The 24,682-nt window shown below is 40.3% G+C and overlaps 1 protein-coding gene across 1 annotated transcript; it reads right to left on the bottom strand.

The window, feature by feature from the left end:
• Nucleotides 1-13,098: 13,098 nt before the first annotated feature.
• LOC125107942 (propionyl-CoA carboxylase beta chain, mitochondrial-like) lies at nt 13,099-14,494 on the bottom strand. The gene has a single exon (XM_047743461.1). The coding sequence runs from the start codon at nt 14,396-14,398 to the stop codon at nt 13,211-13,213; it is 1,188 nt and encodes a 395-aa protein (XP_047599417.1). The 5' UTR covers nt 14,399-14,494; the 3' UTR covers nt 13,099-13,210.
• Between the last annotated feature and the right edge of the window lie 10,188 nt (nt 14,495-24,682).

Consider the following 24,682-nt stretch of genomic DNA (forward strand, 5'->3'; position numbering starts at 1 on the left):
CCTTTATGCTCTTGTGCCTCTGGGTTATAATTAGAGTTATAGGATTAGGAGCTCTCTCTTATTTATGTTTTTTACTTATTGTCTATTATTACCTCATTTAATACTTTCCAGTCTTAGATCATTTTTTTTTTCTAGTTGGATGGCTGTACATCACATCTACCTTTCTTTAGTACCATTTATGTTGGACTTAGGGTAAGAGCCAGCAGCCATGTTAATTTGTCAGGTAATCTGGGGGTAATCTGAGCTTGACCTCTCCTTCCATACTATTTCTGCAACTTTTCAATATAAACTCATTACTTGAGTGTCATTGACTACTCAGTTTTCCACATGTCTTCTCTCCCCATTTCTTTTTTGTCTCTTGTCTCCTGGGATTTCCTCTTATCTCTTTTTAAATATTCAGATCCTATCCAGTTTTCAAATGCTTGGCCCAAATTCCTTGTTCTTTTGTAGTCTTCCCTGACTTTATGTAACAGGGTTCTGAGATTCCTTCTAGCTAGCTTAAGCAGAGAGATTTATTGACATGTATTAAATAGTTTAAAAAATCCCCAGGGTGGATATGAAAACCAGGTTTGGATGCTACACAGCATCTGGTAGCCACAGCAGTCAGGAGATATAAGAATGTAGTGAAAATCCCATCGCCATAGCCTCATGCCACTTTGTACCCATGATACTTGGGAAAGGGCATGAGAACTTCAACCAGTGTTACCCCAGAAGCCCACACTTACGCCACTGCATTAGCAAGAATAGCCCAGATTTATGTGTGATTGCTTCTTCAATGGGACAGACTTCTCATGTTGGTGCAGCTGCAAAGGAGGCTGAGCGTGGCAGACCGTAACTTTGGCTTGGTATTCCAGGAGTCATTTGGAAAGAGTTGGGGAAGTCAATCCATATCTGCTATATTGGACTATTTTGGTCCCATAGGATTTCTGCCTACTTTGAACTCCCAGAGATCTTATGCTCTACATCTATTAATGCATTTTCACTTATGGTTTTTGGTTTCTGGTAAAGCTTATTTGTGTATTCCTTTAACTAGACTGTTGAAAAAATATTTGAGGACTTTTTGACCTTTAGAATATCTTAAGATATCGCATAAACAACAAATCTTTGTTGATTAATATAATTTCTAGAGAATGAATTTGTAAAGCTATGCTCCATTTCAAGAATGTTTTGTGTGTGAAAACAGAAATTTATACATCTGAGCACACATATTCAGAATGTGATTATTTGCTTTCTGAGAGAATTCTTCACTTTAACAAAAACTTTAAGAAGGTTCAGTACAGGTTTTATTTTTAAAAATGCACCCTTAGAGGACTTAAGATGTAAAATGTGTGGCCATTATTTACAGAAAATCATATTGCACATGACATAAATGATGCATCTAACATCATGTGCCATTAGAATATTCAATAATAAATTAGAACTGACAGAAGACCACATGTCTCTAACTCTGACAATAATATATCTGACAAAATTGAAACAGCATTTTAGAATGGCCTGAAAACATAAAGCTATCTTAAAAATAATTCCTTATATTATTCATAGCAGGTTCACATTTGATCTCTGAAACAAATTTCAGCATGGTTTATCTGGTATTTAGACAATGTGATGATTTCTACCCATTGTTTTGGCTTTTGTCTGGATCAGTGGTTTGGTGGTCTGTATTTACCATACATGCAACACACAGAAAAGATATCTACTAAGCATTTGTCTCTTTCCCTCACTCCCATTGTCACTGCCATTTGTCCTACTTTAGGTTCTCTCTCTCTCTCTCTCTTTTTTTTTTTTTTTTTTTTTTTTGATCTTTTGGTTTTTCTTTCTATGGTTTGGACAAATTGATAGTTTCTTATGTTTCTTTGTTTCCATTCTCTTCCCCCTTACTATGCTCAGGAATTCTTTTGGCTACAAGTGACTGAAACACTTGGCCTAAATGGACTTTAACAAAGGAAAGTTCATTATGTCAAATAACTGGGAGTCCAAAGGTAGAACTGGCTTAAGATGCAGTATCATCAATAGTTAAGCAATGGCATGAAGAACCCAAGGCTTGCTCCATCCTTCTACTCTGCCCTCAGGATTGGCTTCATTATGGTGCTGTCTGAGGTGGCTCTTGGCAATGGAAATTGCATATTCAATAAAGGAGAGAGAGGGAGAGAGAATGAGAAACAGACACAGATTGAGTGAGCTCCCTTAAACATGCAATATGTGTCATTCTCTTCAGATTGATTGGCTCAGATTGAGTCTTTGGGCAATCCCTGGACCAAGGACAGTGGTCAAAGGAGTGCTATATGTTGACTGGCTTACCCTTTGGAAGTGGGGATAAGGCAGGAGTCTCTGAAGGAATCAGATGGCATACGTGATTCCAAAAGAATTAAATAGACCAGCAAAGTACTGAGAAGGGTCTAAGGGCTAAGCCCTACTGAGAAGGGCTGAGGGGGCCAGTAAAGAATAGTAACATTCCTGGGGGCTAGTAATTTTGGGAGCCACCCCTGAGCCGGAGATGCAGGGGGAGGGAAGAGTGTTTCTGAAACACAAGAAGAGTTGTAGCTATGGAGAGTTCAGCAGACAGAAGCCTTGGTCAGGGAGAGGAGCCATCTTCTGGCTTCCTAAAACTGATCCCAAACAGAAGCCAAAGGGCAAGGAAGGCCACGTGATGCAGAGAATAGAGTGAGAAAGGAAAGAGACTGCCTCTGGAGGTACAAATGTAGACTAACCACAGCGACAGAATATAATCTGATAGGAAAAAGAGGGGGAAATGGAAATTGGGTGTCAACCTGGTGTCCAACGCAGCCTGGAATATTGATTTCGTTCTGTGCAGCAGCATTCATCAACATCCAGAAAAATACTGGACTTAGGCCTGGTAGGTAGGACTTGTTCTACCCTATAGTCATTGCATGACCTTGAGCAAACCCTTTACTTTTCTGAGCCTACTTCCTCACTTACTGAATGGAGAAAAAAACAAAAAACAAAATTTAGGGATATTTTGAGGCAATAACTACAAATTTCTCATACCTACTACCATGGTTCTTAATTGCCTACCAGTTCTTAATTGCATCCAGTCACCAAATTGACCCAATCTGATATCCCACCTCAGTCTTTTACTATCTTCACTCATAGGCTGATACCTTGACCATGGTCCATCACCACTAGCCCAGCTTCCCAATCCGTGACACCTCTGGAGAGCTCTTCCTCCCCACACCTGACTTCCCGGGTACTCTTTGTATCCCTTCTCTGAATTCCAACTGTACTTAAGATCACCTATTAGGGAATGAAATCAGAAAATCTGTTCAGAAACTGTATATTAAACAAAGGGCTTTCTATTTACCAGAGGTGAGATGTTACTTTACTCGACCATCAAATCTAGTTCCAACAGTTCCAGAACACAAAGCAAAATGAATCTCAAGCCAAGAAATTTTTAAAAACTAGTAATTGTCATTGTAAAATGATTATGAAGATTGTTATTATCCTATATGTTAGTTTCAATTTGATATCTTATCTTCATAGTGGCCAAGACCTAGCTGATAATGTTCTGGCTGGGTAATGCACTACCAACCCTCCCAAACCCCCAGTCTTCCTCCAGTGGATGTACAATCCTCTCCTCTTCTCCATTATTGTCCAATCATTCACTTGCCTTCTTTGATCTTGCTTGCTGTAGAGAAATACCTCTATTTAGGGACTGTCGGTCTGTATAAAATTTTTATAAAACTGGATAGTAGTGCAGAACTAGTCTCAGTCTTCTGCTTCAGTCTAAGACTTATAACATGGAGCAGAAAAGACTCTAAAACTATGAAATATTTGAATTGACTAAATCTCTCTCCTCTGACCCCTCTGTCTTCCAACTAAATACATAGCAAACAGACCAAGTGAGCCTTGTCAGGCAGCTTTAATATCTCTTTCCCTGGCAGTACGGAATCTAAGGAGAGCTGCATAATGCATTTACATAATTGCACAAATTAGAGATGCCTCAGAATGAAAGGTTTCCTGGTGATTCTTCTCTGCCCTTTCATTTGCTGATTACAAAATTACCAGCACTCCTGCAGCGCCACAGCGTCTCCTCTCCCTGGGCCGTGTTCAGTGAACAATTGCCCTGCTCCCGTCTGGAAATGGCTATCTGGAGACACCTGAGCAGGCAGCCTCTCCTGGGAAAGCTCGAGCTCCAGGGGCTGGGGAGGCCTCCTCACTCCCCCAGTCCAGGTGGCTCCAGAAGCCAGGTGAACAGTGGACACCCGCTGCCTGCCCTCCCTCTGCGTGCCTCCCCCACCTCAGCCCTCAACTCCAGAGTCTGCAAAGTGAGAGCCTGAGATTAGTTGGAATCCCGATGACCTATGTTTATGAGATAGTTTATCTTTCCCACCTTTGATTATAAATTGCCCTTTAAAAAGTTCTGAAACATTAACCGTACTTGATTTGCTGGAAGTGCCTTCTGTACATTGAAAGTCGTTTATTTTTGCAAGTTTTCAAGCAGTAATTGAAAAACTAGATTCTGTTTTAGTTGAAGCAGGAGTTTGTTTCTTCTTTTGGCGTGCTTCATGAGGGGAAGGGGCAGCCCTCTCTGTGCTGCTCTGCCACAACTGGGAAACCTTGGTGTCCTAACTTGTTTTCCCATTGGACAAATTGCAAAATACAGTGTCTACCCCAGCTGCCCCATGTGATTGCTGTTAGAATCAAGTAAAATAACTTTATGTGAGTCATGAAAGAAATTTATATTAACACTAAAGTCTAAAACAGTGCAGTAAAACTGAGCATGCATTTTGGAGTCAGGGACCCTGGCTTGAAGTGCTGATTCTGCCACCTGCTATGTGAGCAAATGCAGGTCAGTTCATCAGTCTGATCTAATTTTCATTTTAATTTGTAAAATGGAGGTGACAGTAATAGTTGCCATGCCTGCCCCATATAGATGCTGTCAGGATCAAATGGGGCAGCATAAGTGCAAGTTCTTTGTAAAAATGTAAACGTAGTAAATGACATCTAAATTTTTGCTAGGTGTCAGTAATTTTGTGGTGTGCATAACGTGTGCTTTAATCCTCCAAAACCCTTTGAGGGAAATCATGCTGTTTTCCCATTTTCTGCTTCAGGAAACTAAGGTTCAGAGACAAAGAACCACAGATTAACCAGTGTTTCAGTAAATGACAATGATTAGAGAAGGCACTGAGGGTGTTATTTTCTTAGAAATGAGGGTTCTTATAACCTGATAACATTCCCTTACTGAGGCAACTTTTATATTCCTCAATTATGGCTGTCCTTAACAAGATGTTAAATAATAACTCAAGAGACCACGAGAAGAAGGGAGAAGGTTTCAGGGAGCTTCTTTCTGTAAGGTTTCAGTAAATACCCCCTCATTAATTAGCTCTATTGCTTGAATAAAATTATTGAGTCTTCATTGCCAGATATGTGGGTTACATTCTGAATATAAGTAAGATCCCTGGGAAATGAATTTATCACATACTAGACTCTATGTTGCCCATGGAGAAGGAAAAGCAAAGACAAACTTTTCTTGGAAAAGGAGAAGGAAAGCAAAGACAAATAGAGGTATATTATGTCAGGAGCTCTCATAAAAGCTTAAGTTGAACATGGATACTTGTGACTTATTTATGTATTTATTCACTTTGACTTTAGAGAATCTGCTTTCTTGTTATTAGATGATGCCATTAGAAGAGAAGCTTGTCAACTCTCTCGGTTCTCATTGCACTCTCTTTTCTATCTCATAGTTTTTGTGTGGAAGCAGGGGGTGACATTCTGTGCAGAACAGACCCAGTGATTCTGGATAAAAAATAGTTGAGACCAAAAAGTGGGGGAAGGGGTTAGACATAAGAAGGAAGTGATTTAAGAACAGAGAAAAGGGTTTCCTTCAGTAGAAGCAATTTGTGCTTTGGGGACAAAAAAAACCCCCAGCCATTTACTGAGCACCATCATGTCCCTCAGTATTGGGGATATTAGAAGGTTTGGGCTGGACTTCACTGTCTAATGGGAAAATGGTCTGATGGTGAGGAAGGATTGGGAGTGGGTGGGATATAAATTGCTCAACCGGGCCAGATGAAGAGACACTACTTTTGAGAGACAAGAGCAGAAATGTCTTCCACTTAGAAGAGTTGTCAGGTCAAATAGTTTCAGAGGCTGGAAGATAGCAGTAACCAGATGGGAGGAACTCCATAAAATACCTCCCATTGAGGACAGACTGCATCGTGCATTGATTCTACAGGCATACTCTAACTTGAAGGTAGTTTATACCTTGACTCACAGTCACATCCTTAATTAAGAAAGTCTGATCAGATTAGATTGTGGCTGTTATGGTGATTTCTTTGAAGAAACTGGACTCAGGGCAGAGTTGGGTTGGTGGTCACAGACCATTGCTGTAAGACACTGTTACAAAGATATTACTGAGAGCAGGCAACTCTATTCCCTAAAGTCTTGGGTCAAGCCAAAGTTGATCTTCCTTCAGAGTATAATATTTTTGACCTACAAGGAGTTTCTTTACCTCACAAATATAAGCTCTTTTCTTTGTTTTTGATCTGAGTAGACCTGCTTTGGGTAGAAAAATGAAGAAAGGCCCAGCTGAACTCCTTCAAAGATCCACTTGTCCCTTCTGCAGCTGCCTCTTTGCTTCTTAATACCCTCTAGAATTTGGTAGTTGTGTCCAGCACAGGAAGTATACTATTGGCTTGAATGACAGACAGATAGTGTCCATGGGGGTCTGGATGTTAATTCATGACTTTATCTCTAGGGGAAAAAAAAAAAAGGCTTTCTCAATTTAGCGAGTCACGGCAGATTTTTCTCATAAACAAAGTGAAAGCAGCAGCATTATCCGATTCAGCTGCTTTTTATAGAGATTTCCAGCTAGTAGATTTCATTTTCTCACCTAACCTAGCTTTCAGGCTGGATTGGGTGTGGCCATGCTGTTTTCTGAAGCTATGATCAGCTGGTCCCTATGATCCTATGATCAGATGCCCACTAGGATCCAATGAAGAGATTCTGTGATGGTCCCATAAGTAGAAGTCTTAGTGTCCCTCAAGAGACCCTGGTCTTCACCTTTTTTTACCCCATTACCCTGTACTTTCAGAACCCATCCAGCATTCCTACTCAGCAAGCATCAGAACTAGGGGAAACCTTAGATACCTCTTTTATAGGAAGAATGTGCTTTGAACTTCAGGGAGAAGAGTAAAGGAAAAGAGAGTAAAGACCCTAAAGGCAGGCATTGGGTCTTACAGCTGTAGCGTATCTTACTTGGAGAAATGAATTCTCAGAGCCTCAGTTTCCACTTACGATGCAATACGAGAAAGCAACTAATCTTAATTCTTACCCTCTGCATTCCCTCTCCTTTTCTGTCCCTCCCTCTCCCCCACCCTTTCCATTTGTTAGATGCAATGCGATATTCAAAAGCTCTCAGAGAAGAGTACATTTATTTTGCTAATGTATGTTTTAAAACCAGAGGTCTAGTTATATATTTCCATTAGTATTTTCCTTCTCAAATGGACTATCTGTAATCCTGTCATTCATTCATGGATTCATTTGTTCATTTCATTTGTTGAGCATACACTTTGTTCCAATCCTAGTGTATTCAAAAGAATAAACACAGGATAACGACTATTTATTGAGTATTTTCTATTAGCAGGCCCTATACTGTCAGTAGAACAAATGTATTCACTAAATGTTCCTGATAGCTTAATTATTACTGTCTGTTTTGCACATGGAAATTGAAGTTGAAAGAATATAAATAACTAATCCCAGGTCAGCAGAGCTGGCACTTTGCACACAGTAGTTTGATGATAGACCCCAACTTTGCTATATGCTATCCTATTTCTAGGCCAGTGGTTCTGAAACTTCAGCTGCATCAAAATATCCTGAAGGGTTTTTAACAATACAGATTTCCAGATTTCCCTCCTAAAATCTCTGATGCATAGGTCCGAGCATTTGCATTTCTAATGAGTTTCCAGATCATCTTAATGCGGACCCTACTTTGAGAACCACTGCTTTAGGCTATTCTACCTTTTTGTACCTTCCCACTGTAGTAGAGTTGCTTTAGGAAAGGTGAAGGGTATGCTTGCAATTAATTTGCAGCTCAGATTCACAATACCCATAAAAGGAAGAGCCAGCTTTCTCAGCTGCCACATCTCTACCTGTGAAATTGTCTTGGATTCTACTATGCCCTCAGTGCTTCCTAAGAAATTATTCTGTGTGAAGCAGATATTTGGTATGTCCCAGTGTGCTGGTGGTGGAAGAATCACAAACAGCATATGCATCTAAATAATTCCCCCATTCATGTCTGCTCAGTATACTGGGCTCAGAGTCTAGCTGTTCTGGAACGTTGTTCTGAATCTTGAAAGCAGATAGTAAAAACAGCAGCTGTACAGAGACTGTTTATTTATTTAATCCCTCATGTAAACACAGTGATGATGACGGATCATCACTTGGCCTGTCAACATGACCGTGCTCCAGCAGGGGCCTTGTCCTCATGTGAGCGCACTGGCCTTTTCCTATGTCTGCAAACAGTGGCAAAGAGGAAACAGAAGGGAAGTACAAGTGAGGAAATGGTGTTGAGTTGCAAAACATGGATAAAACAATTGGCATTGCAATTCCCAGGACAAACAGGACCCCGCTGGATTGTGGAGGTATAAACTCTAGAGGGGGCGGTTCTGTTCTCTGGCACTGATGGTTTGTACTTTTTGCAGCCTTGGATTCATCCTGCCTCTAAGGAAGCTATTTACAGTTTTGCACAGTGGGACAGTTTTATGAGCCAACCCTCTCATTTTTATGAGGGTCCCTGGGGTAAGGCAGTTATACAATCTTACACCCGCACACCAACTTCAGTGAAGTACAAACAATATAAAGTAGGCCATCCAGGCCCATAAAGCAGGCAATGCCAAGCAGTCGTGATTTAAGTTCAGTTCAGCGGTGACCTGGCTTATTACGATAAGATAGAGGAATGAATAGAGCCTACGCAGGGAGAAAGAGCAAGTGAGTGGGAGATAAATAATTCATTGGGCTCCTTCCAGAACCTGCAAGTCGAAGGGACAGGAATCTTGTTATCAAAAGAGGACCAAAATTCAATTCTTAGGATGATCTCTCCAATTACTTTTCAGATTTGTTGGTTGAAGAAAATGACACCATCTTCTACCAAATATTTGGTCAGCACTCCATCATCAACACAAGAAGGCTTTCAGATCTTAATATGGCTTTCTGTGACAAACCAACTTTTCCCCAGTGAAACTGTTGAGAACGAGGTCTCTGGGTGTGCTTGTATTTACAAATGAGTTTGCTAAGCTTTGACTTCATAAGAAGACAGGGTTAATTATGAACTAGACTATGGATCTTAAATTTATCAGCAGGCTAAGTAGCTGGTGACTGCCCCAATCAGAGTCAGCTTCGAGGAAATGAAACGGGACTTATTTACATTTAGAGTGATGCCCAGCTTCTTAATCACCTCAAAGCATTTAAAAATTAACTTTACTACCAGCAGCTCAAGAGGCGTAATGAACCCTGGGAGGGCGTTTGCTACTCTTTCTACCTCCTCATCTTGAGCTGCCTATTCATTATTTTAGCCTGTGTTCTTTGCCTGTCTTTTTGCTCTACCCTGGAAAGGCTTTTTTTTTTACCCCCCCTGTTTCAGTTTGCTAACTAGTCTATGGTTTATTGGGTGAGTCTTCTGATAAGGCAATTTTCTGCAGCCTCACTGGAATTGCTAATGATTAGCAGGGTAGCTGAGTGTATGTGCACCGTAAGAGACAGGAATCATTTTGGTAAACATTGTTTGATATGAAATGTTTCAGTTAGGGGCAACTGGGTGGCTCAGTCAGTTAAGCGTCTGCTTTCAGCTCAGATATGATCCCAGGGTCCCGGAATCTAGCCGCACATCGGGCTCCCTGCTCAGTAGGGAGTCTGCTTCTCTCTCTGCCACTCCCTCTGCTCATGATCTCTCTCTCAAATAAATAAATAAATAAATAAATAAAATCTTTTTAGTATATGTGCTGCTGAAGCGAGCACACACAAAAAAATCTTTTTAAAAAATGAAATGTTTCAGTTAAATTGGTCAGTTATCAAAGGGTTGTTATGGGTGACACATGCTGGACAAGAGGAGGTAAACTGAGACCCCAAACTTACTTTTCACATGGCTGTGTGGTCACTTTTAAATGAACACTAGTAATGATTAGATACATTTTGGATTAGAAGTTGCTAGTCAGCTAATAAAAATGACAAGAGCGCTTTGGGATGATAGATGCACGTATAAATGGCAGTTTCCATCACATTTTAGTTTTACACAATCTACAAGTCAACTTAAAATTCTTATAGTTTCGTCTAGCAGTCTCTATTTCATAGTTTTGAACTCAACAGAGAACAATATGATTTGCTGGAGAAGTGTGAGTGATAGCAATATCCTCCTTGCCCTACTCAAAGAGTTGCAGATTCATCAAGTTTTTGCCAGCTGAAAGGAGCTGTGCAAACATAAGCTATTTGGACATTCCATTATTTAATATTTTAATAGTATGTTTACCCATTATTTAATTTTAAAAATGGAAATTATATAAAATACTGTCCTTTTAAAATCATTACATTTTTCTTTTTATGCGATAATCTACAAGGTAAAATTTTGTTTTAAAGAAAATTACTGTTTTTTTAGAGGGATTAATGAAAAAAAAAGGACCTAGTTGAGGTATTCTCAAGAGTGCCTTTTTAGTTATGGAGAAAAGAGTGAAATATTTGCATTGAAAGGATTAAGTGCTTGATATTTAGGAATCTTTCATGATATGAACTTGGGTAGAAGTAAGGCCCTTCTTTCTTGCTAATTACAGCTGCCAAGGGGCCAAGGGGTACGTTCTTGAAGTTTCAGCTTTGACACAGAAGCAGGTTTACCTACTCTGGGAAAGGAGGGAAATCTGGGTTCTGAGAGGCCATTCTTGCAAAATGAGCAGAAGCCAGTGACTCTGGCCCTGTGTCTTTATTACAAGCAGAACGCCCTGTGCTTAGTGCTCATCTGTGTCGAGTCTGCTGGAGGAAGATTGGCGGCTACACCCTTGGGCTTTCCCATAACAAGATGTTCATCTCTTGAGGCTATCCTGGTGAGCCAAGTTGTACATAAATCCATTCTAATTAAATATGCTACTCTCTAGGGGCAGATGCCTTCATTATGGGGACTTATTTCAGGGGAATATAGATATGTGCATATCTATATTTTAGTGATAGACACCAGTGTCTGTTTGCAAGCAAGCGAATATACCATCCCCCTCATCTTACATCTTGCTATCTAGAGACTCAGACGAAACAAATCCCTTGGGATTGAACATACTTTCAAATATGTGAAGCCAAACCCCTCTCAGACACATGCATCTTTCCATTATAAGTACAATGAGAAGCTTTCTATAACTCCAAATTTAATGGTACTATCTCTAATTGAAGCACCTGGCCCAATTAGGAATTAATGAGTGCTTTCTGATGATAAAGATAATGAGCATTTTCAGCCACAATGAAGAAGCATTACTTTTTCTTTTTTTAAATATAGCCCAAAGAAGAAAAACAAACCTACAAGTAGTGGTCAAAATATTGTCCTTTTCTTGCTTGTATTTAAAGATCAAAATTACCATCAAATCTTATACAAAAAGTTATAACCAAACTCCAAACTGACTCATTAACTATTTTGCTTCAGAAATAGAGGAGGTAAGAGAAACACATTACATGCTGGGGAAGAGATTTGCTTCTCCCCACCCCTGTTCTCCAGAGTCACATTGAAGCATGGGAAAGGGTCATGAACAATAAATGGCCAGAATATTCAGGTCAGCTTTGTTTACTTTTCACTTTCACTAGGTGATGATTGAGGAAGGAGAAGTACCAAGTAACCAGACTTTTGGAAAGTAAAGTCACCCTCTAATTCAAGGATTTATTTATTGTAGGAAACTAGGTACTTGAAAAGAGAATGAAATAAACCAAGGGGTGCACATTAAAAAATGTCTACATGTAATCATATTTGTAAGAACTTTGAGTTATTCAAATCAGATTTTGATATGGAGAAGCTTACTTCTTAAATTTGTGTCTGTTAATTTTTATGTTTTCAAAGTAAATGTGAATTATATATGAATTATATATATATAAAGAGACTTAGGTGAGGAAAAAGTTATTATATTGGTGTAAATCTGGTGGTAAAGTATTTTTCTAGTATTTTTCTAGCATGCCTAGTAGCTGATTTATTTATAATTTTAGCTGATTTATTTATAATTATAAATTATAAATATAAATTTATTTATAATTATAGCTGATTTATTGGCCTTGCATTGATGATCTTCCTGCTCTTATGTATTCAGATGGTGTGCAATTTCTCTAAAATTTTCCCTGGAGACAGTATCCATGGTCAAATTAGGCTTTACTCAGTGTTCTCATGTTGGGATTTACTTGGACTCATTAACAGCTTTCCTTTTCATCCATAGAAAAATATTTCTAATTTTCCCAATTTTCAAATTGGGACAATAGTTTTTTAGGTCTACATGCATTTTTACTTTACATTTTTTTAAATTTGACTTTAACTTTAGGGATAATATCCTTTGTCTTCACCTAAAATAGTATCTTTCAATAATTTCTATTTCTCAGTGACCAAAGTAAGTCAACATGGATATAATCCTTATGAAATGAATTATTTGGTAAATTAAGGGGATGAAGATTTTGATCAGTACTCTATGGGATTATGGTTTCTTTTAATTTATTGATGCTATATTAAAAATATCAAACCCTACCCTAACATTATAATGGCATATCTACGCTCTTCTAGATGATATGTGGTACATCAAAATCTATCTTCAGAATCTGTTTCAAATTTTTGGAGGGCACTCTCTGTGCCTTTGCTGAAGGCACATTATTTTGACTGAGGTATAATTGACATATAACATTGCATTAGTTTTAGGGGCATTAGTAAATAAATATATATATATATTTATGGTATATATATACCATATATATATGGTAGTCATGTATATATGACTACTAAATATATAAATAAATAAATAAATATATATTTATGGTATATATATGTATATACCATATATGTATATACCATATATACCATATATATATACCATATATATATATATATATATATATATACATATATATATATGGAATAACCCAATTCAAGTAATTACCAGTATTTAGATTTCTGGGTACCATGATTGCAAAAAGCAGGGACAGGTATGAATGGCCAGGCAGTGACTGGCTCTTGGTTTATTATCCTTTGATTCATTCACAGTGGAATATTGGCATGTTTCCTCCAAGGGCGCTGTACCTTCTTGCTGGCCAGGACATCCAGATCACAGCAGATTCGGGCTCTTATAGAGGAAGGCTGGATGATGTCATCCACAAATCCTCTCACTGCAGCAGGAAAGGGGTTGGCAAACTTCTCGATATACTCTGTCTGAGCAGCTTCCACATTTTCATGCCCTTTGAAGATGATCTCCACAGCACCCTTTGCTCCAATGACTGCAATCTCTGCTGTAGGCCAGGCATAGTTGATGTCGCCACAAAGGTGCTTGGAGCTCATGACGTCATAGGCACCACCATATGCCTTCCTGGTGATGACTGTGACTTTGGGTACAGTTGCCTCAGCAAATGCGTAGAGAAGCTTCGCACCATGCCGGATGATGCCCCCATATTCCTGTGCTGTGCCAGGCAGAAAGCCAGGGACATCAACAAAAGTGATGAGTGGAATATTGAACGCATCACAGAATTGGACAAAACGAGCTCCTTTCACAGATGAGTTAATATCCAAACATCCTGAAGCCACCTTAGGTTGGTTGCCAACAATTCCAACGGTCCTCCCGTTCATTCTTGCAAAACCAACAACGATGTTCTTGGCATAATTGGGCATGATCTCAAAAAATTCTTGCTCATCAACAACAGAATGTATGATGTCCACCATGTTGTAGGCTTTGGTCGATTCCAGAGGGACAACTGTGTCAAGCTCAGGAACCATACGGTCACTGGGATCATGGCATTTGCAGATGGGAGCCGGGTCCTGATTGCTGAGGGGCAGGTAGTTGAAGAACTCCCGGAGATTACACAAGGCATCAATATCATTTTCAAAAGCTCTGTGGGCAACGCCTGACATGGTGGTATGGGTCCCGGCACCACCAAGGTTCTCCTGAGTAACATCCTCATTGGTGACAGACTTCACAACATCCGGGCCAGTGATGAACAGGTAGGAGTTGTCCTTAACCATGAATGTGAAATCAGTCGGAGCAGGGGAATACACAGCCCCACCAGCACACGGGCCCATGATCAGAGAAATCTGAGGGATGACTCCAGATGCCAGGACATTCCTCAGAAAGATGTCTGCATAGCCAGCCAAAGACTCTACTCCCTCTTGGATCCGTGCTCCCCCAGAGTCATTCAGTCCAATCACTGGAGCCCCCACTGTCATGGCCTGGTCCATGATTTTGCAGATCTTCTGGGCATATGCCCCGGACAGACTACCTCCAAAAACTGTAAAATCCTGACTGAAGACATAAGCCAATCTTCCATTGATTCAGCCCCGTCGAATTCGACCATATATATATAGTTATCATATATATGACTACCATAATAAATCCAGTTAATATTTATCACCACACATAATTATAATTTTTTCCTTATGATGAGAATTTTTAATATCTACTTTTTAAGCTACTTTCAAATGTACTGTACAGTATTGTTGAACATTACATCCCCAAGACTTACTTATCTTATAAATGGACATTTGTACCTTTTGACCACCTATACCCATTTCACTCACCCCCACCCCCTACCTCTGGCAATCAGCCAATGTGTTCTCTGTACCTATGAGTTCATTTTATTATTAGATTCTGTATATAAGTGAGGTCACAGTATTTGTCTTTGTCTGACTTATTTCACTTAGTATAATGCACTCAAGGTCCATCCATGTTGTATGTATATATACACACACATACATACCATATTTTCTTTATCCATTCATTCATAAATGAACACTTAGGTTGCTTCCAGGTCTTGTCTATTGCAAATAATGCTGAAATGAATGCTGGGGTACAGATACTTTTTGAGTTAGTGTTTTTGTGTTCTTGGATAAGTACCCAGAAATAGAATTGCTGGATCATATGGCAGTTCTAATTTTAGTTTTTTGAGGAATATCCATATTGTTTTCCATATTGAATGTACCAATTTACATTTCTACCAACAGTGCACAAGGGTTCCCATTTCTCCATATTCTCACCAATACTTGCTATTTCTTGTCTTTTTGATAATAACTAGTCTAATAGGTGTGAAGTACATTTTACTGTGGTTTTGATTTACATTTCCCTGATGGTTAATGATGCTGAGTACTTTTCATGTGTTTATTCTAATCTTCTGCCCATTTTTTAATTGGATTTTTTCCCTCTAGTAAGTTGCATGAGTCCTTTATATATTTTAGATATTAACCCCTAATCAGATACATAATTTGCAGATATTTTTTCCCATTTGAAAGGTTGTCTTCTCCATTTGCTGATGGTTCTCTTTGCTGTGCAGAAAATTTTAGTTTGATATAGTCCCACTTGTTTACTTTTGTTTTTGTTGCCTTTGCTTTTGGTGGCAAATCAAAAAAATCATCACCAAGGTAGATGTCAAGGAGCTTACCCACTATGTTTTCTTCCAGGATTTTTATGGTTTCAGGTCTTATGATCAAATCCTTAATCTATTTTGAGTTGATTTTTGTGTATGGTATAAGAGAGTGGTCCAGTTTTATTCTTTTGCATGTGGATGTCCAGTTATCCCAGTACCATTTATTGACGAGACTAAAATTTCCTCATTGTATATTCTTGGCTCCTTTGTTATAAATTAATTGACCATATATGTGTGGTTTTATTTCTGGTCTCTGTATTCTGTTCCATTAACCTATGTGTTCATTGCTCTGGCAATACCAGACTGATTACTATAGCTTTATGATACACTTTGAAATCAGGAAGCATGATGCTTTGAGCTTTCTTCTTTTTCTTCATTGATTTGGCTATTTGAGGTATTATGTGGTTTCACACAAATTTTAGGATTGTTTGTTCTATTTCTGTGGAAACTGTTGTTAGAATTTTGATAGAGATTGTTATGAATCTATAGATTCTATAAATTGCTTTCATTAGTTTGGACTTTGTAACTATATTAACTCTTACAAATCTTGAGCATGGAATACCATTCCATTTACTTGTGTCTTTTTAAATTTCTTTCCTTTTTTTTTTTTAAAGATTTTATTTATTTATTTGACAGAGAGAGAGAGATCACAAGTAGACAGAGAGGCAGGCAGAGAGAGGGGGAAGGGAAGCAGGCTCCCTGCTGAGCAGAGAGCCCGATGCGGGACTTGATCCCAGGACCCTGAGATCATGACCTGAGCCGAAGGCAGCGGCTTAACCCACTGAGCCACCCAGGCGCCCCTCTTCCCTTTTTTAAATAAAAATGTCTTATAGTTTTCAGTGTACAGGTCTTTCACCTGCTTGGTTAAATTTATTCATAGATATTTTATTCTTTTTGATGCGACTGTAAATGGGGTTGTTTTCTTAGTTTTTATTTCTGGTATTATTAATGTATAGAAAAGCAACTGATTTCTGTATATTGATTTTGTATCCTACAACTTTACTGAATTTGTTGATTAGTTTGAACAGTTTTTTCGTGGAGTTTTTAGCATTTTCTCCATATAAGACTACATCATCTGGAAACAAAGACAATTATACTTTTTCTTCTGTCATTTATTTTCTTGCATAATGTGTCTGGTTAGGGCTTCCAGTGGTATATTGTGTAGCAATGGTGAGTATGCACCCTTGTCTTCTTCTTGATCTTGTTTTTATCCTTCACTTTGTTGATGTGGTGCATCACATTGATTGATTTGTGGGCATTGATCCATCTTTGCATTCCAGGGGCAAATCCTACTTAATCATGATATATGATCCTTTTAAATTATTATTGAATTTGGTTTGCTAATATTTTTGAGGATTTCTGCATCTATGCTCATAAGGGATATTGGTCTGTAGTTCTCTTTTCTTATGGTGTTGTCTGGTTTTGTTATCAGGGTAATGCTGGCCTTGTAAAATGAGTTTAGAAGTGTTCCCTCTTATTTTCTGGGAAGAGTTTGAAGAGGTTAGAGCTCTTCTTCTAAATATTTGATAAATTCACCAGTGAAGCCATCTGGTCCTAAATGTTTGTTTGTGTTTTGGGAGGTTTTTGATTATTGATTCGAGCTCCTTACTAGAAATGGGTCTATTCAGATTTTCTATTTCTTTGTGGTTTGGTCTTGGTAGGTGTATGTTTCTAGGAATTTATCCATTTTTTTTTTTCTAGGTTGTCCAATTTGAGCCAGAAATGAGGCCTTTGGGAGGTGATTATGTCACAAATGGTAATAGTGCCCTTATAAAAAAGTCCCTATTGGGCTCTCTAGCCACATTCTGCCGTGAGAGGGTACAATGAGAAGTCTGCAGCCCACAAGAGGGCCCTCACCCAACCACACTGGCACCCTGTTCTCAGGCTTTCAGCCTCCAAAACTGTGAGAAATTTATTTCTGTTTTTTTGTGAGGTACTCAGTCTGCAATATTTTGTTATAGTAGTGCAAATGGGCTAAGACGGATATCTTTGTGGTAAGTGTATAAGCATCATTAGGAATAAATTTTCCTTTCAGGAGTGATATATCCCATGGTGAAGCTTCCATTGGTGCAATGGGAATGTTATATATATATAAAAAAAACAGAATATGGGGCACCTGAGTGGCTCATTTGGTTAAATGCCCAACTCTTGATTTCAGTGCAGATCATGATCTCAGGGTATGAGATAGAGCCCCATGTGGGGCTCTGTGCTCAGCGGGGAGTCTGCTTAAGATTCTTTCTTCTTGGGGCACTTGGGTGGCTCAGTGGGTTAAAGCCTCTGCCTTCAGCTTGCGTCATGGTCCAGGGTTCTGGGGTCGAGCCCCGCATCAGGCTCTCTGCTTGGCAGGGAGCCTGCTTCCCCTCCTCTCTCTGCCTGCCTCTCTGCCTACTTTTGATCTCTGTCTGTCAAATAAATGAATAAAATCTTTAAAAAAAAAAGACTCTTTCTTCTTTTCCCTCTGCTCCTTTCCCACCTCTAAAATTAAAAAAAAAAAAAAAAAAGTCTTAAAAAATAAAGGAACAAAATTCCAGCAATTGAATTCTAAGCCCTGTCCTGCCAGTTAATCTGGCTGAAGGTTATTTTAGAGGACCTAGTTGAGGAAGGACACTATGTAAAGGAAAATATGGCATTTATCATTGAGAATCTTAGAGTCTAATGAAGAAATGAAGCAGACAGACTTAAAATGATTTAAGAACATCACCAAATAACATGTCAGTAAATAAAAAGATATGTAATGAGAATCTAAAATTGTCTGTAAAGGAGACTGACTCCACCCATTCTGGTGGAGAAGGTCCCTGTTCCACAACCACTGTACATCTAGAAGGTAGTTGAATATGATATAAGAGCCAGGCAGTGTGGGTTCTAATCTTGTCCCCACAAGTGGGGGGTGAACTGAATGCTAACTAGATGCTAACTGGATGATTTTGGGGGAAATTTTTCTTAGACTTTCTAAGCCTCAATTTTTTTTAAAACTCTAAAATGAACCTAAAAATAATAGTCTCCCTTTCATAGGTTCTTAGAAACATTTAAAAACTGGAAGGCTCTACTCGGTGGGGCACACATACTTGCCCCTTCTCCAAGGCTAACTGGAGGGTGCAGGTTCTGGGCATGAGCTGATTAGAGCTTCTGAGGAGAATCAAGCTTAAATGACTGGGACTTGGCACCCACTCCTGCTGTAAAGAAGGTGCTACTGGTTTGGCTGGTTATAGGATTGCTCTTAGGAAGCAACTGCTCCTCCTTGTAGGGACTCCACATATAGTATATCTAGCCTGAACCTGGAGGAGTGCACAGAGCAGAGGTTATCGAGGCTTCTGACAGGGTCTGAGACCCTTACAATAGGGGCAATGGACTCGATTTGTCAAATGAGAGAAGCCAAGGTGGGAAACCAGACAATCTGCTTTTCTCTTAGGCAGACATCCTGGGCCTAACTTGCCTCTGGCCCCATGAATTACTCCTCATGTTCTGCTAAGAAGTTTGTCCATGTGAGTAGAAAACACCACTGAGTCCTGATGTAGAACAACTCAAAACTCCCAACTCAATGACTAGGGAGGAATAAACCCTGGGGCTTGGGCCAAAATTCCAGCTAAGATCCAGGAAGGTCTGTTCTGAGGCTTATCCTCAGACATGAGAGTCTGGCTCCACCCTTTCAGGGAAATTCTTTGGACAACACTCTTCTTTGTGGCTTTGGGGCATGGAGTACCTGCCAGTTCCTCTCAGATCCCCCTACCCTATGCTGATTTTGAATCTGTTTGTGTAAGACCTTATTTTTGCGAGATCTTGTCTGATAATAAACTCTACCAGCCCTGGCTGTTTCTTAGATTTATTTCATAATTAGGATCAATATTAACTTTAAGAGTTAATGTGGCTGAAAGTACCAATGTCACACAATTGCCAATTGAGGGAAGAAATTCCAGAAGGTGGCATTGGCTTACTTTTGGCTGTAAGGACCCAGTTATACAAAAAGTCTGTTCTCACAAAAGAGGTGTCGTAAATATTCCCCTTGAGTGTATAAAAGACTCTCAAATATGCCTTCTTTCCTGGTTGAAGGACAGGATGGGGGTGGCAGACCAAAGGGGATCAGAGGTTGTGGGTTAGGGTCATGGTGGATGAGGGAGGCTGCCTGGAGCAGGACAAGCATCCTGTTTTAGGGGATGTCCCAAATAGAGTGGTAACCTTATTTCAGGAAAAAAAAATTCCTTAAAGCTCACCCCACAATAGTCTCCCTTGGAGAAGCAGCTGTCTGTGGGAGGTATCAGAAGGCTGCACAACAAAGACATCTGGCCCAGTTTTACCATGGTCTAACCTCAGTGTGAGTGGTACATCTTCTCCTACTGTTTGTTTCTTCTCTTGCTCACTCTGGTTAAATAGAAAATCAACTTGGCAGGAACATTATGTTTCTATTTATTTGTTAGAGCACTGGGCACACAGAGCGTACCTGATACATGTTAAATGGTAATGCTGTGACAACAACAAGGCAAAGACTGTGAACCAGAGGTGGCATTTAGAAAACCAGTGGGAAGTAGCAGTCTGAAAATATATACAAGTTTGGGCAAAGTACTCACCTTTGCCATTAAGTGCTTTCCAAAATATACTGCATCCTGTGACAGATTTGAATGGGGGGCATTATTCATAACTGGTAAAGTATGTGCAAATTGTAGTGAAATCAAGCTGTGAGGACAGGAAATAGCATTCAGAGGAGCCTAGTGGTGTGGCAGCCAGTGAGCAGCCTAATGGTGCAATGGATCCCAGAGCAGTTCGGGAGCTGCCAGGGTAATTATCCTGACCTAGTCACCTTAGCCAGTTTGGCACCTGGGCTGAGACTGCAGGTGGAAGATGGAACTGGGAGTGTTGGCTGGATGCTGTCTTTTCAAGGCTGCCCTTTGTTCTTTGTTTGTTCTTATACCAGCTGTGGGATGGTGGCTCTTGTTAACCAAAGCATAACATAAGAAAGTAATGACTTTTAAAAGAGATCATTCTGATTAGCTGTGAAAGCAGATTTGCTGCCATAAGAGAAAACAAATCAGCAATTTGAAAATGAACATGAACAAGCTCTAACCTTTGCAATATAGCAGTTTGGGTCCTTCGTCTTTGGGAATTTAAAAGGCCACACACACGGAGATCAACAGGTCTCCAGAAATTAAGGTGAATTTCTCCAAAGTCCTGGGTAGTACATTGGCCTCAGACCCTCAACAGGGCACTGACCGGAGTGGTCCACAGCACCTGGGCACTGTAGCATGGCCCTCTCATACAACAGAAGGGACTGGGGGCTGGTGAAGTCCGCCTGCTAGGGACTCAGGACACTGGGGCCATGCAGACTCTGCAAAGGCTGCCCTTTTAACTTACCTTTCTCAGAAACCTCTGGGTTCCACAGAACCCAGGCCCTCTTGCTATGGATACTCAGCCTTGGCGGGGCTCCTGGGAGGGAATGAAGGGCAGTTTCCCACAGTGCTTGGAACATGACAGACTTCTCGAGATGGGAGGGCTGCATGGCAGGATCAAAATAGAGTTTGTAGTATGGGGTCTGCCCGGGATCCCCCACCCCCTGCAGGTACCTTGGCTCTCGTGTCCCCAGGCTAGCTCTGACCAGGTTCCTCTGGCTGCTGATCTCGAAGAACTGAGAATCCACTGTGGCATAAATGAACTTCCGAGGCGTTTGGAGCTTGGCTTCCTTTAGCTTCTTGCTTACAGTTGCCCCACTTTAGCTCATCCTGCAGTAGATAACTCTTCACATTTGAAAAGAGAGAAGTTTAGAATTTTCAAAATCTCCTTATACCAGTTATTTGATCTTCATGGTCACCTTGCATGGTAGATATTATATCTGTCTTAAAGATAAAAATACCAAGATAGGGAGTGAGTCTGATATGGATGAATCACAGCTTGAATCCAGGCTTGTGACCTCCCACCCAGTGTTGCTGCTTTGGGGCCCTACCTCCGGGAAGCCCTGCACGCTGAGACCTGGGTAGTGCACAGGGTGGCAAGGTCTGGGCTCTGTAGCCAGGCTGCCCTGGTGAGAGTCCCAACTCTACTACTGATCAGCTAAGCAACTGAGACAAATGTGTTCACTTGTGTGCCTCAATTTTTTTTAATCTAGAAAGTGGGATTAGAGATACTGCTTATCTCATAAGATTATACTACCGCAAAGTTGTTAGTACAAATAAGGTGCCTACAATAATGGCTACTACAGTTTGGTGCCCATGCTGTGTCTGGCACTGTACTAAGTTCTTTATGTGCATTGATATATTTCATCTTCACAACAACACTATTGTGGGATAAATGGGATAAACTCCCATTCCCATTTTAGAGATGAATGCACTGAGGCACAGAGAGACAAAGCAATCTCTTAGGGGTAGAAAGGCCAGGGACACTGTTCTTAACCACAACACCAGACTTCCTTTTTTTTTTTTTTTTAAAGATTTGATTTATTTATTTGACAAACAGAGATCACAGGTAGGCAGAGAGAGAGGGGTGGGGGGAAAGCAGGCTCCCCGCTGAGCAGAGACCCCCCCCCCCCCCCATGCAGGACTCAATCCCAGGACCCTGGGATCAAGACCTGAGCTGAAAGCAGCAGCTTAACCCACTGAGCCACCCAGGTGCTCCGCTAGACTTCCTTTTAAAACACAGCTTGGCTCCTGGTAATCACTCGAAGAATGTTGGCTGCTACTGTGATTGTTATCAGCTGCAGGAGGTAAGATCTCAGAGTCCCACCACCCTAGTTACCTCCTCTACAAATAGTTTCCTGTAGTACCATGGTCAGGAGTTCAATTTAGCAGAAAAGGACTTTTACCCCCTCTTAAAATGCAACCTCCCCCCTTGGACAGTGTACATTCAACCTTAACTTGCTTTACATTTCAGTGATTGTGAGGCAAATTTGTTGGGGGAGAGGGAGAGAGATCTTGAGGTCATTGCTCAGAGAGGTAAGGAGGGACATTGCTCTGGTGGGGATGTGGTAGAATGTGGTAGAAATTTTGTAAAAAGGGAATATGAGGAGTCATCTCTTTTTCCCAGCTACTAAAATGATCTGTAACATGGAACCTCATTAGGGCTCATTTTCTGAGCTTTCTTCTCATGAATTGTTTTAGTGCTATTATGTGATGGCAATCACAGGCTAATAGGGCTTCTTTGATAGATAAGTATTCAAAGTGCAGAGGGGTCAGATGACTAGCCAGTAAAAATCTAGAGCTCACACCCTAGAATCCTACCTCCCTGTGTGAATACAATTTGCCTCGCTGCACTCTGATAAACTTTACAAGGCAATATTGCCTATGACCCTGGTAATAAATCAGACACCTCAGAGTTGAATTTCATCCTTGGCCTCAGCATGGAGTAAGAATAAGGGGCTCTTCCTCACTAGTTTTGCCACCGAAGCTGAGCCTATCTGGTATAGAATTTGGTATTTAACTTGTAGCTTCCAATGTCTTCTCCTGAAATCCAGGCTTAATGATGCTTCCCTGCCTTCCAGGTATAATGAGGGTTAATTAGATAATGTTTGCATAAGACTTTGAAGATGAAAGCACCGTAAGATTGTTATTACATATCATCTCTTCCAGAAACCAGGAATGCTTCTACTTCAGGGAACACTTGAGCATGTCTTTACATGTATTACTCACTTTAGGATAAAACTTGTCAGGCATCAGTGAACTAATGATATTGTGTAGAACACAGAGGATCAAACGGTCAAAACAAACAACAGGCACCAAGAACTCCTTGGATTACCAGGAAGCAGCTGTCAGTGGGCGTGGTGATGGAACAGCCCACCCATTCAGTTGCTAGCTGCTGGCAGTGCTCAGGTAACTGGATCCCAGCACAGGGAACATAGGTTAGAAGAGAACGCCATGAGTCCATAGGCCATGAAACAACTGAAACAGATGAGAGGAGCAAAAAAATGACATTTGGAAGAGCTGCTATGGGGCTTTCCATGGAGGAGGGGTTATGTAGAGTAAAAGACCCTTCTTACCATGTTTGAAAATTATTTCAAGAGTTTCCTGGTCTCTTTGTTTCTTGTGCAAATTCTAATACATCAATCCGTGTTCCTTCCTAATTGCATTTTTCATCACAGCATATCTATATCCTGTAAACTTTCAGTACTATCCACTTGCCTAGAAAGTGAATCTAGTCCTATTAAACCCTTACTATGACTTTCAAGACCCTCTGTCGTCTGCCTCCTGGTGATCCTCCTATTCTCCCTTACACACTTACTGTGAGCGAACTCTCTCCCAAGCTAGCATATGCTACCACCACACTCATGAAAAACGCCCCTCCCCTCCCCCAACACCTTTACATATACAAAACCCAGATTTTCAGCCCAGCTCCTAATTCCCTGTTGACTCTCTCTGATTGGACAGTTCCCAAGGGTTCCCCTTTTTTTAGTCAATTCTGCTTGCTGTTCAAACCTATAGCACTTATCTATAATTTCTTATATTGGTCATATTCTTATCTGTTTATATGACTATTTCCTGTGTTGCCATGCGGACTACAAATTTAGAGAGGCCAGGGGTTGTTTCTTACACTCATGTAGAGCACCAGGTCAGTAAGTTTTAAACTCCATAGGGGGAAGATACCGCAGTATCTAACATAGTGCCTGACATACATTAGGAGCTTATTCCAGTTATCTATTGCTGAGTAACAAATAACCCAAGCGGTATAAAATAATAACAATTATTATTATTACTACTACTACTCATGGTCCTGAGGTTGATTTTGCTCAGCTGGGTGGTTCTTGCTTGGAGTCTCTCATGTGATTGCAGTCAGGTGGTGACTGGGCTACATTTATCTCAAAGTCCTCTTCACCCACACATCTATTGTCTGAACTGGGAAGACTCAAACTGGAACAGCCAGTGCTTTTAGGTTCATCTCTCTATCTCCATTTGGTTTTTCCACATGATCTCTCCAGCATGTCAGTTTCAGGGGAGCTTGAAATTCCAAGGTGACTCGAGCTTTAGAGGCATATAACACAGGAGAATATTGCAGAACTGTACGCTCTTTTTCTAACATATCCTGGGAGTCAAGCAGCATCACTTCCACTGCCTCTGTTGGTTAATAGTAACGCATACCAGAACATATGCGAGGGAAGGAGAATTTGCTTCCTTGCGAGGAGGAAGTGTCA

This window comes from Lutra lutra, chromosome 8 (genome assembly GCF_902655055.1).
Source record: "Lutra lutra chromosome 8, mLutLut1.2, whole genome shotgun sequence".
Classification (NCBI taxonomy): domain Eukaryota; kingdom Metazoa; phylum Chordata; class Mammalia; order Carnivora; family Mustelidae; genus Lutra; species Lutra lutra.

What these genes read in the sequence shown, in the direction of transcription:
- LOC125107942 (XM_047743461.1), bottom strand. Translation starts at nt 14,398, where the DNA reads ATGGACCAGGCCATGACAGTGGGGGCTCCAGTGATTGGACTGAATGAC.